This window comes from Cyclopterus lumpus, chromosome 8 (genome assembly GCF_009769545.1).
Source record: "Cyclopterus lumpus isolate fCycLum1 chromosome 8, fCycLum1.pri, whole genome shotgun sequence".
Lineage (NCBI taxonomy): Eukaryota > Metazoa > Chordata > Actinopteri > Perciformes > Cyclopteridae > Cyclopterus > Cyclopterus lumpus.
The window spans coordinates 11,564,421-11,576,920 of NC_046973.1; the positions used below are offsets into that span (position 1 = coordinate 11,564,421).

Here is a 12,500-nt window from a genome sequence, read left to right on the forward strand (position 1 = left end):
CTCTTCCTTCCTGTATGTGGGCAAGCTGAGGGAGACCTGAGCCATTACAGGAAGCCAGCGTTGGCTTCTCTGGGGAAGAGAGATAAGTGTGTGTGTGTGTGTGTGTGTGTGTGTGTGTGTGTGTGTGTGTGTGTGTGTGTGTGCGTGCGTGCGTGCGTGCAAGGCCATCTGCACTCAGCTATTGCTAATAAAAAACACACGTACAGTTACACGCTAAGCCTATAGTCAAACAAACCAACCCTGTGTGTGAGAGTGTGTTTCTGAATAAGTTGTGTGAATGATAGCAGCCATTCCTCTGCTCGTGATGGCAAGCGGCAAACTATTTGTGTGTGACGGGGGGCAATCAGTGCGTGGGGTTAGACAGCGTCTCCCAGCATGCCTTGGATCAACGAGTGAAAGTTGAAACACACACACACACACAGATTATAGTTATTTACTTGGGAGGAACACGTATCATTTGAATTGAATTTGCATGTTGTTCATGTATAGTCGGAAGTTAGTACTATAGTTATACTCATCCCAGCTACACACCAACTTCAGCACGACTGAGGGGCTGATCACACCGAGAAGGTGCGACCGCATGAACAAAAAAACACCTTGGCGAAGCAGGTGAAGGCAAAAATAAGTCGGGTTGTATAGAAGTCTATATAAAATGACTCTACTTCTCTCTTGATTTATTCCCTCAGTAAACATTGTAAACAGAGTTTATGTTCTAAATCTTTAGTTTCAAGTCATCTTCAATACATCATGATGTTCATTTAGTAAATGATGGTCTAGAGTCAAATCACCAATGTGACGTCACCTGACTACGTCCACTTATAGTCTATGATGGCACCACAATGTCCGTGAATGTGCTAGCATGACAGCAGTTGTAACACGTCTCGCTCACTTCTATATAATACAAATTTACAAATAATTAAGTAATCATTCCAACACGACTGCTACCGTACTTTGTGTTGCGCTGGTATGATGTCTGACCTATATGGTAATAATCTGTTCTAAGGAACAGCCGAAAGAGTATGTCAAATTAATACTGTGTAATTTGAAGATACCAAGTTTAGTTTTTTTTGCATCAACAGGTAGTTAAGCTAAACACAGGATGTGTGATTTAGCCAAACTTCCTGTCCTGTATTCATGCTGTTTGAGTGTTACTAACGTAAAAAGTTAGATGGAGCAGTAACGTGTGTGTGTGTGTGTGTGTGTGAGAGAAAGAAAGAAAGAGTCATGCAAACACCACACTGACTGTATCTCTATGAAGGAGCTTCTCACCATGTCGGCGCTGAGTCATGTTTACCGGCTGGAGACGCTTATGAGTCATCATCATTTCCCACATCCCTTTTTAATTCTGTGTGTTTGAGGATTTGCTGTTTCCTGTGACTTGGGGTCATGTTTTCAAACGCATTTATTTCCCCCCATTTTTGCTCAGCGCTGCGGATATTTTTATATAGAATTTAAAACTTGAGAGATGAAAAGAAAGAGAGACATGGACATCATAAATAAATATACAGATACGGTAAAATGTTCACGCCGCTCTGCAGCTCCCCTCAGCTCTGCTGTTGGGTATCTTTCAGCTCGATGGGCCTCATTCACAAACGAGCCGTGTAGGAAAGTTTTGTGCAAAAACCCGGGATTCATCAATATTTTCTTACCTGCATTTCTTTTCTTACCCCGGCAAACGCATTTAGAACTGCGTCGGACCGGCCGGCTCTCTCAATGTAAACAACAAATGTATTAAGTAAGCTATGAAAATGACGCCCCTTTCATCCTCATTAATTATTATCTTAATAAAATGTATTATAGGATATTTTTTCAAAGCTTCTATTGAGATTAAAAAACACAAAACGTATTGTGACTATATTGTATTGTAATTGATGGTGCTGCTAGACCGTATATGGACTGACGAAGAATATTTTCGTTGATAAAAACATTGACAACCATTTTATTAATTTATTTTCTTGATATTCTTAGACTTTTTGTGTATTTGGAAATGCTTGCATCACACAAGTCTGTAACAACGCAGCCCCATCTGATTCTACAAATAATATAATACTTATAATTATGGCTTGGCCTGAGCTTTATCTGCAACTGTGTAGAAATACAGAATTAACAGAATGAATAACCCCCCCCTCTCTTTATCTCTCGAGACAAAAGCTGCACAGCATTCAAACGTTGACTCATAATTTGAATGACAGTGTTATGAATGAAGCTTCGAGTTATCCCGAACAGCCGTGATACAGTTCTGAAATAAATTCCCTCCGGGTGAAAGTCCTCGCTGGAAGTCATCACTTTCCCCTCATTGACTCTTATAGACGTTTGTCCAATAATTGTGAAGAGTCTCACCCTGACGGACCTGTTTAATTATTTTGATCTTTTTTTATTCATTTAATCATCGTCTCATATGAAAACACTTTTTCTTTTCTGCCTTCCACCTCGGACACTATCATGTCAATTTCTTCGGTAGTTGTGTTTTTTAAATGTTTTTTATTTAGGGGCCATGCTTCTCCTCGTTTCCTTTTATATGGAGAAACGGGAGCGCGGCGGTATGCTGATTGCTAATAGTCTCTGTTTTAGTCGTCACAAGTGCATTAAAATTTATTTCTGCCCCGTTTCTGTGGCAACGTCACGTTGCCCCATGCTTCATCTCACGTTTTTATTCGTCCGCTTCATATTTTCTGCTCGCTGTAACGTATGAGTGAGAAAGTGGCTTCAATGAGACCGTTGTTACAATCTGTAAATCGTTTCCATCATTTCACTTCACCCGCGTCGATGCAAAAATACATTTGCCAGTAATGATCTTCACTGCACATGAAATCCATCCGTGCCGGAACCGTTCAACCCGTTTTGCTCTGACATCCAGTGACTTAAACTAATCTAATCTAATCTACGTGACGCAGCAATCCTTTTCAATTTGAGGTGCAGTGTTTTTAAGATGAGGTCTATTATCTTATTATCAGAGTTTGGGGATATTTGTTTTGGGGTAATTTAATTGTATTAATCCTGAATTTAAGAAGTAATCTTAAGCAGCCTTGATCTAGTTCCCCGGCCTCCGTCTGAATCGTCTTCAGGGCATTTACATAAAACTCTCCCGGACACATGCACTCATGTCGTATCGATGCACGTGCCGCTGCTCAGCCATGCGTGCCAGCCTTGGTTTCCAGACTCAATCCCATCATTCCTGCTGGCTCGTCATCGAGGATTAGCACACTGACACGCATTGCGCACGCAGACACACACACACGCTCACGCTCAGCGAGCCTCTGCCGTGTGTTTGCCGCATTTGAAAGAACATGGGACTGCTGCCACTGGGAGCTTTGTCAGTTTATACTTATTCATCGACTAACGAGGAGTCGGCTGAGACAGGTTTGTGCCAGGAATTAATGTTCGTTCCGCTATATCTTTCTTCAAGAATTAGTGTAAAGATATGAAGGGTTGTTGTTTACTAACAACTGTTGACTGACAGCGGGGTCTTGTATAACCGATCAGCTGGCGACACACTGCATGGATCATTTGTGCTGTTCCCTTCTCTCACTCACTCACACTCTCTCACACACACACTCGAGATTGTTTGTCCCAGGGGTAATGTTGGTGTGGAAAGACAGAACGGAATGAAGAAGAGTCGGAGAACACGCACAATCTCCCTCATCGTGTGTGTGTGTGTGTGTGTGTGTGTGTGTGTGTGTGTAAGAGAAAAACTTTAGAAAACTGGAAACCAAATAAAAAGGTTGGTCAAACCAGCAGCACACCAGTGCGTTTTTGCTTATCTTAAATGTCATTGTGATTGAGGGTGCAGCAGATGGGCGGGGGGTGGGGGGGGTTGTTACAAGCACGCGATGTACATATTTCTAAATATAACTATTATGTGTTATTGTAATGACAATATCATGAAGTTATTTGGCAAAGACATAATGTCTGACCTCAGGCACCATAACTGAGTAGCGGAGACAGGAAATGAAGGTGAACCATGCTGCAGTGATCCCCGGTGGTCGACAGGGGGGGACAGAGGTTACTGCACCAACACCGTCTGTGTTACATTACATTACATTACATGTCATTTAGCTGACACTTTTATCCAAAGCAACTTACAATCATGTTACATTCATACACTGTAGACACAGCTACAGGACACACCGACTAGGGCGGGGATTGAACCACCAACGCCCTGATTGAAAGACGGACCTGCTAACCCCTGACCCACAGTGTCTTGAGCCTGACGGATGTGTTTCAGCTCATCGGTATCCTTTTTATTTTGGTGAATTTGAGAAAAAAATGAGCAAGGAACACAACACTTGAGCATTACCCTGACCTGAAACCAAATCTTTATCTTGAAATGTAGCGTTATGCTAATGTTAAACATGAGCCAGATAACATTTCTACTCTGTTTGAAAAGGGACACATTTTACTACCAGCTCTACCAAAAGGTGTGTGTGTGCGTGTGTATGTGTGCGTGTGTTCTATCTTTTGTGAAGTAGAAACAAGGAAGTGTTTGTGCTATTTTAATCTGCCATCTGCTCGCCACTCAAACCAATAGTTTTAAAATCCGCTCAATGTGACAGACAGCAGCACAGGAATATCCGTGACTTCATAATATCACTCGCTGCTTCATTGTGCGCGTGTTAGATATACTGTCCCACTGAAAGGGCTGTATGACAGAATGAAAAGCTTTTAAACTGGGGGTTAAATCAACTGCGTCTCTGTTGATGATGTAGTTGGTGCGAAGGCTTTTCCTTTCAGAGTATCATTTGACACAAATATTAAAGTGTGTATCCGATTATCTTTAAACGGTACACACACATACAGAGGCAAACACCAGCTGCCGCGCCGCTTTATGTTCTAATACGCATACTCATTAATGCATCGCTTAGCAACGGCAGATGGTTGCCTAGCAACAACATAACCAGCCAGCGTGTTGGGTGTGTTCAAAAGTCACGTGTGTGTGTGTGTGTGTGTGTGTGTGTGTGTGTGTGTGTGTGTGAATAATTCCACTGCAAATCGGGAAAATGAAACATTCTGCAGAGTCGGCTATTTAAGAGCAGAATACTCAAACGATTCCCTCTCTATTTGTATAATATCTATTTTATATTGCTGTGAAAACGTCTCCTTCAAACAACTGTATACATGTTTCAGTTTCTCACATTACATTAGAACACATCATGATAACGTTATAATTGGCTTTTGTTACTGAACAACGCATGAACGCATCACAATGTAACTGAATGGAACCTGTGTACGTTAGCCGTTAACGGTGCCGCCACGGTGGGGCGGCTGTGGCTCAGTGGTCCTGCAATCTGAAAATGTGCTGTTCGATTCACGCCACCTTCAGCCTATGCTGCTGTGTCCTTGGGCAAGACACTGAATGGGTGTGCTCTCCTGTCAATTTCAACACAAATGTGTTGTTCACAATGTCGCATCAGGGATCTGCGAATAGAAAAGCAGATTTTGTTTTTTACTGGATATTGGCTGATGACGATAGGCAGTAAAACTTCTGATGGTTAAACTGTGTAACAGTGTGTCGATCCGTCGAACCCCAAATAAATTGTTACTCAATAGTGTAGATGTAGATTGTATTTGTGGTGGTAGCTGAGCAATGTGCAGTTATCAGTAGACCCTTCTCTCTTTCTCCGGGACATATAAACAGATCAAAAATGATGGTGACGAAGTGACTACTCGTTGGGATAGTTGATGATCTACTGTAGCTGCAGAAGTGACGCCTACCACACCAGCTACCCAAGAACATGAAGCCAGTCAATAGCTCTCTGAATTTCCATCGGGATAATAATTTCACTGAACATTCAGAAGACGTACTGTATGGTCCATCAACTCCTGTCTCAGATATTTTCAAACCAATATTTGCTTCTTCTGTGGACCAGTTAATGCTCCAACATGTACTAATAAAACAAAAGCTAATAAGCTACTGTAGCTTCCTCTATTGTGCTCTCCGGTCCGCACTGTCCAGATGGTTTGTTGCTTCTCTACTGCCAGTAACGCTTGGTATCGATGCTCAATACCTTTTAAGGTATCCAACGAAATAACCCAGTAACGGGTAGTATTGTAATGTTAAAGGTTTTTAGAGGGATTTTCCTGTGACGATGTGAGGTCTCGGGACAAAGGATGTCGTATGTGTACATATTGTAAAGCCCTCTGAGGCTAACCCTCCCACCTTACAGACCCAACTCATTTTCGAAAGCAACCCACAAAACTGCATCGGTTTTCACCCCGAGGGTCTCATTTCATACATTTCTTTTACAAACGAAAACTTCAAAAATAGTTACCGGTTATCTTGGCTTAGCATAAATACTGGAAAAGGGTGGGTGATGGTTAGCCCGGCTCGGTTACAAGGTTCGTCAAATTTGAGAATGGAAAACATTTGGACGTGTGCCGTTAGAAAGAAGTGATCAATTTACCAGAACCCCTGTTGCTGCTTGATGCCACCAGCATAAGGTGCCGGGTTTTTGAAGTCAAGGATGTTGGCGTTAAAAAACTAAACCAGAAGATATCTCTGGTTCCACATCATCAATTCTAAGTACCAAAGGAGCTCTGATCAGCAACGAGGTGTCGCTTGGAGAACTAATTCTCCACCAAGACATGACATCTTATTTGAATCAACAATAACAGGAGGTCAAGCAGGTGCGGCAGCAAACAGCTTTGCCATGGGGGTGTCGGCAGAGTTGTACACCTGTATGAATATGATTGGTCATTATTAATCTGTTGGAATGAAAAATATACATTTTAATATTTCCCTCTCCCTCACTCCCCAGTGTTGACAGGAAGCGTCTGTGTGTTTGTGACTTGTCGACGTGAGCAAACATGTTCCGAAACAGTCTGAAGATGTTGCTGGGAGTTAAAACCCGCAAGACCAATGGTCAGTACTTCATTTGTCATTAATTATGTTGTGGATCTGTTCTGGTGGTTTCCAGGATTTTATACGGTGCCTCTTTCGATTTCCCTCTCCCTTTCAACAGGCGGCAGTGGAATAGAGTCTGAGGGGTCAGAGGTCAGGATGATGGAAGGATTCAGTCGCTCGCTCCCCTCTTCTCCCCTCCTCAACCTTCGTCTGGTAAAAAGAGCCGGTAGGACCATCTATCTTATCTGAATGCATTCAGTGTGGCATACTTACACAAGTCAAAAAAATGGGAACCTTAGTCACCTGTGTTTTCTGTTCTTCTCACTGGTTTAAAGCTCAGTTAAAATAAACAGATTTGTTCTGGGATTTAATTGCAGTTAACGAATAAAAAGGATTTCAAAATAACTAAATAATGATGCTCGTTTGTAAAAAGTCTTACTTTTCAGGTCAAACTACTGTTAAAATGCTTTGCTAGGCTATGCTAACATTTTAGCTGATCCATTGACACTCAACATTCTTCTTCAAGACATAAATATGGCAGCTGCGTCATTGTTTCTACAATTTAGATAGTCTGTGGTTTATGCACGTACATTTATACACTGTTTTATACAAGTACATTTCTCCGCTTTGCGTCGCGTCATTCTCAACTTGGTAAGAGGGCAAGATAGTAGATAATAGAGAATAGTTTATTTTTGTCTCAATTCAATTCAATTCAGTTTATTTTGTATAGCCCAATATCACAAATTACAAATTTTCCTCAGAGGGCTTTACAATCTGTACACATACGACATCCCTGTCCTAGGACCTCACATCGAATCAGGAAAAACTCCCCAAAAATAACCTTTGACAGGGAAAAAAGGGAAGAAACCTTCAGGAGAGCAACAGAGGAGGATCCCTCTCCCCGGATGGACAGATGCAATAGATGTCATGTGTACAGAATGAACAGCATTTACAAAGTTACATAAACACATTACATGAATATGACAATGTATGAATGGAACTCCAATCCATGAAACAGAAGGAGGTAGAGAGGAGGGGTGGCGGGGCGCATCAGCAGGGCCAACGCGGGAGGCCGGCTCACCAGGCATCAGACACCTCCAGGTCCAATGGACCCTATGAGACATGAAGTCACAACGACTCCGGGGAGGAAGCAGAGTTAATAAGGTGCAATGGAGAGATTTAAATTCATCCATAAGGAGAGAGAGAAGATGAGATAGGTGCTCAGTGTATCCTAAAACACCCCCCAGCAGCCTATAGCAGCATATCTAGGGGCTCGACCAGGGCAAACCTGATTCAGTCCTAACTATAAGCACTATCAAACAGGAAAGTCTTAAGTCTATTCTTAAATGAGGTGACTGTGTCTGCCTCCCGGACTGAAAGTGGAAGCTGGCTCCATAAAAGAGGAGCTTGATAACTGAAGGCTACTACTTTTTAGGACTCTAGGAACCACAAGTAGCCCCACATTTAGTGAGCGCAGCTCTCTAGTGGGGCAATATGGTACTACAAGCTCCTTAAGATATGAGTCTCCCATTCTGTCTCTCACTCACACACACACACACACACACACACACACACAGCTGTGACCAGTTACACTGTGTTTGGCAGTAGAGGGGGGATGATGGGGGGAAGACCTTTGACCCTGCATTTGATCGTCCCTCTGTGCCTGAGTGAGAGAGAAAACACAGAAGTGTAACCTAAGCCCTTACCAACCTCTCGTCGTCGTCGTCATCCTCCTCCTCGTCCTCCTCCTCCTCCTCCTCCCCCTCACGGTTGATCTGACACTTCTCCTAAACATAACCATGTGGAATCCCTCTCCGACCCTCTTTTTCTCTCGCGCTCTTACAAAACAGGGACGATATGAGGCAACCTCTTAAAGTCAGTACACCAAGCCCACACACACACACACACACACACACACACACACACACACACACACTCACTCTGATTTCAGTTTATTTCTCTTTACCCCTTTACCTCTCCTCTGTTTTTCAACTCCCCCCTCCACTTTGTCTTCCTTCTCCTGACTCCTGTCATTTCTGCTCTGGAAAGGCAAAACGCCGGAACTGGACATTTGTTTGAGTTAAGACCTCAATCTGATATGGAGCAGCATTCAATGAGTCATGTTTCTGGCCACCTGATAAAGTCCAATATTCACTCTCTTTTAGCTTTGTTTTTGGTCTCTACCAACTCCTGAGGGACATTATTGGCTCTCTTTTAGCTCCTAAATGCTCCACAATTTTAGTACCTCCCTCTTTATTATATTTCTTGTTGAATACTGGATTCTGATTGGTCGACTATTTCAATACAGAAGACCGCTGCTATGAATAACAAACTGTTGCTGTGGACCTGGCAGCAACCTCCGTTTTTTACGAGTGAAGCCAATTCGGAAGTGTCTTAAAACTTGCATTCTCTCTACTGACCATCAGAGGGCGACTCCTCTGGAAGTCAGATTGTATAGGAGTCTATGAGAAAATGACTCTACTTCCCTCTTAATTTATTCCCTTCAATGATCCATGATGTTCATTTATTAAATGATGGCCAATTTAGAGTCACATAGACCATAAAGCGGGGCATGCTTTAGGGTGGGCTACCTTTTTGATTGACAGGTCCCTATCACAGCGTTGTCTGGTCTGGGAGTTATCTGTTTTTCCGTCTTAAAAGTTGAACCCCTTTTCAGTTGTGTATTCAGTTCAGTCAATTGTAACTCACAAAAATCTTATTCAGCGTTTGGTTGTCCCTGGCACCAACCCTCTCTCTTCACTTCTGGTTGCAAAAAATCAAGATGGCGAAGTCCAAAAACCAAGATGGCAGAGGCCAAAAACCAAGATGGAGAAGGCCAAAACCAAGATGGAGAAGACCAAACACCGAGATGGGGAAGGTTAAAAACCAAGATGGCGAAGGCCAAACCAAGACGGGGAAGGTCAAAAACAAAGACGGAGAAGGCTAGAAACCAAGATGGCAAAGGCCAAAAACCAAGATGGCGTCGATCAAACATATCGAACCTATGAGGCTTCAAAACAGCAGTCTGCAAACCAATGAGTCACATCAAGGTGACTACCACCGCTTCTCTGCTTACAGTTTGTCAGCCAGCCTGAAAACTTGAAACCTATTTTTTTTTTTCACAACTGCACCTCTCCAGTTACTGCTCTCTGCTTTTGTTGTGCCGAATTGTTGCTTATCTCTTTTCCATGAGCAGACTGTAAATCTTACTCCAACTCTTTCTCAACTTTTCACCCTAACCTCTTGTCATTGAAAAAATGTGAGAGATTTCTATCCAGCAGCATGGTGTTTAATTAAATCTCAGTCTTTGTTCCGTACTTTTCTTTCAACATTTTTCACATTTTCTGGGCAAAAGTGGATTACACCCTTCCATCGTCACTGTGATTTGTGGTCAGACACTCCTCTGTTCTTGGGGAAGGACTTTAATTGCAGCATTTCTTTGGTCTGCCGAGTCTTCCTCCTGGGTTTTTCTCTCCGTTGGAAGAAAGAAAGAATTCTAAACTGTCTTCCCCGAACTCTCCTCGCGCTCCTTGGCATGTAACGGATTACTCTCCCTGCTCAGCTCCTCCTGCAGTCTTTCCCTTTCTCTCCTGTGTGTGTGTGTGTGTGTGTGTGTGTGTGTGTGTGTGTGGTTTCTTTTGGGTTGGAGGAGGGGAGCTTTTGATTTGCCATGCAGTGAGACGAGGGAGGTCGTCTTTCAGACCAGATATGGTGGCTGAAAGAAAAACTCTTCACAACTCTTGGAAACTTTCCTTATTGTACAAGTTGGCTGCTCCTTTTTGCACGGTTTTGAGGAGGCTCGACCTGTGACTGAATTGCATGGATTGCATTTTTGGGCTACAAAGGACAAATAACCGGAGGATTACATCGTCAGGTTCTGTTTGAGCTTAAAAGAGGAAAAAAGTGGATTCGGATTTCACCTCTGAAAGTAACAACGTACCTGAACATATGAGTAGTTTTACCACAGCATTTGCATGTTTGACTATCCTTCTTATTAACGGCAGTCATTCGGCAGAACTTCTTTTTTTTTGTTTTAGTTTTTCTCCTGAAGAATCTTTTCCTCCTCTTATCTCGTCAGCCATCCTTCATCTTTCTCTCCTTTTGTGTGTTCTGGAGAAGGAGGCGCTCAGGACCGAAAAGAAGATAAAGACTTGTGTTTTTGGGGTCAAAAACAGCCCTTTGATTTGTTGACTCCGTCCTCTACATGGAACCATTCTGAACCAATCAGAACCCCACCGCCAGCCAGCGATGGACTGCACGGCGGCTATTCTGAAAACATGCGCCCGCTCCAGGACCAAGTGGTGTCGGCATGAGCGGTCCTCCGTCCGTCGACCTGGGAGGCCGGTGGACGGCTGCGGGTGTGCAGGGGACGCCACGGCATCAAGGGTTGTTGGCCATGCCTCTTCCCTCCTGCGGCGCTTGCTGTTTTACGCCTGCTGTTGTCTGTCCCGCGAGGACGTCCTTGACCGATGTCGGGAACGGTACGATTGTCCCGGGGCTGCACAGAAAGGAGGAAGTGAGGAAGAAGGTGAGAGTGAAGGACTCTCTACATGTTCCTGTTTCAGGCAGACAGGATTTTATTAGTGTCGGTATTTTTAGTTTTTTCCATATTTACTAATGATATGAAATCATTTTTGGGGTTGTATATTTCAGGGAAATGTGTGTTGTGAGTATGGATTGTGAGATTCAGCAACATCATTATCGGATGTTGCCCAATGTAATGTTTCACAATGCCATGTTTCCTAGAATTGTTTTGAAAGAATTGATGGCAATGGCAAAACTTGAACATGAATTTTGCAAAAACTTTTTTCACGTGAGCTAGATGGATAATGAAAACACTTTTACCGAAATACATTCTAATGTAGTAAGCATCGAACTAACAGATATTACTATGGGACAGTCTCCCTGACCACGTGAGGGCAACTCTTTAAGACCTAAAAAACATTTTATTCCGGAAGGCGTTTTTGACTTTGTGTTAAATCACTGCCAGCTATTTTATTTTCTATTATAGTTTGTTTTTAACTATCTACTGGCTCTGTAGCACTCTGGGATTATTTTTTAATGAAAAGTGCTTTATAAATAAAATGCATTATTATTATTTATCATAAAACATGGCCAATACTAGCTAACATGAAAGAACAATAAAACGTTCCCAATTAAAACAAATTCCCGTAGACCCCTCTCCAGCGGATTGAAACGTGCCTAACTCGCATTTCTCTTTTTGCATCATTATATAAATTGCCGTAAAATTTATTTGACAATATATTGGAAATGTGGCTATAGGGGGGTTCTTCCATTAGTCTCCCTAAATAGCTGTAATATGTTCAAGAGAGAGAGAGAGAGAGAGAGACTATTGGCGCCACAATATGCAACCTAAGACTAAAATGCTAACACAATACCTGTTGCTTGTCATGTCAGCATATCAAAGGATTATTTTAGCATGGGGGATGAAGTTAGTCGTTAGCATGCTAATGAAAGCTATGTATATGCAAGTTACAGTAGTTAGCACTGGCAAACATTATATTGCATAGCTTTCTGATGTATCCACATTCCATATAACACAAGTCGCCTACTGTTGAAATGCTACTTGAAAATTGCAAGCAGTAACTGTGGTTGTTGAACGATGTTGTTTACTGCCCCTTACATTTTGTCCTCAGGA

The 12,500-nt window shown here is 42.6% G+C and overlaps 1 protein-coding gene and 1 long non-coding RNA gene across 8 annotated transcripts in view; one reads left to right on the plus strand and one right to left on the minus strand.

Annotated features, from left to right (window-relative positions):
• Positions 1-12,500, plus strand: part of tanc2a (tetratricopeptide repeat, ankyrin repeat and coiled-coil containing 2a) — a 43,990-nt gene that overhangs the window by 4,345 nt on the left and 27,145 nt on the right. For 4 of the 7 annotated variants that reach the window (XM_034540068.1, XM_034540070.1, XM_034540069.1 and 1 more), the window contains 2 exons: positions 6,756-6,859; positions 6,960-7,067. In XM_034540068.1, the coding sequence (XP_034395959.1) occupies positions 6,805-6,859; positions 6,960-7,067 (163 nt within the window). In that variant the 5' untranslated portion in view covers positions 6,756-6,804. Of the gene's footprint in view, positions 1-4,147; positions 6,625-6,755; positions 6,860-6,959; positions 7,068-9,623; positions 9,892-11,066; positions 11,370-12,500 lie in introns of those variants that run through there. The other 3 variants (XM_034540072.1, XM_034540073.1, XM_034540067.1) reach the window with 3 other exon arrangements.
• Positions 10,579-12,500, minus strand: part of LOC117735443 — a 12,709-nt gene continuing 10,787 nt past the window's right edge. Inside the window, exon 2 of the long non-coding RNA XR_004609881.1 lies at positions 10,579-11,339. This is a non-coding gene — a long non-coding RNA (uncharacterized LOC117735443). The remainder of the gene's footprint in view (positions 11,340-12,500) is intronic.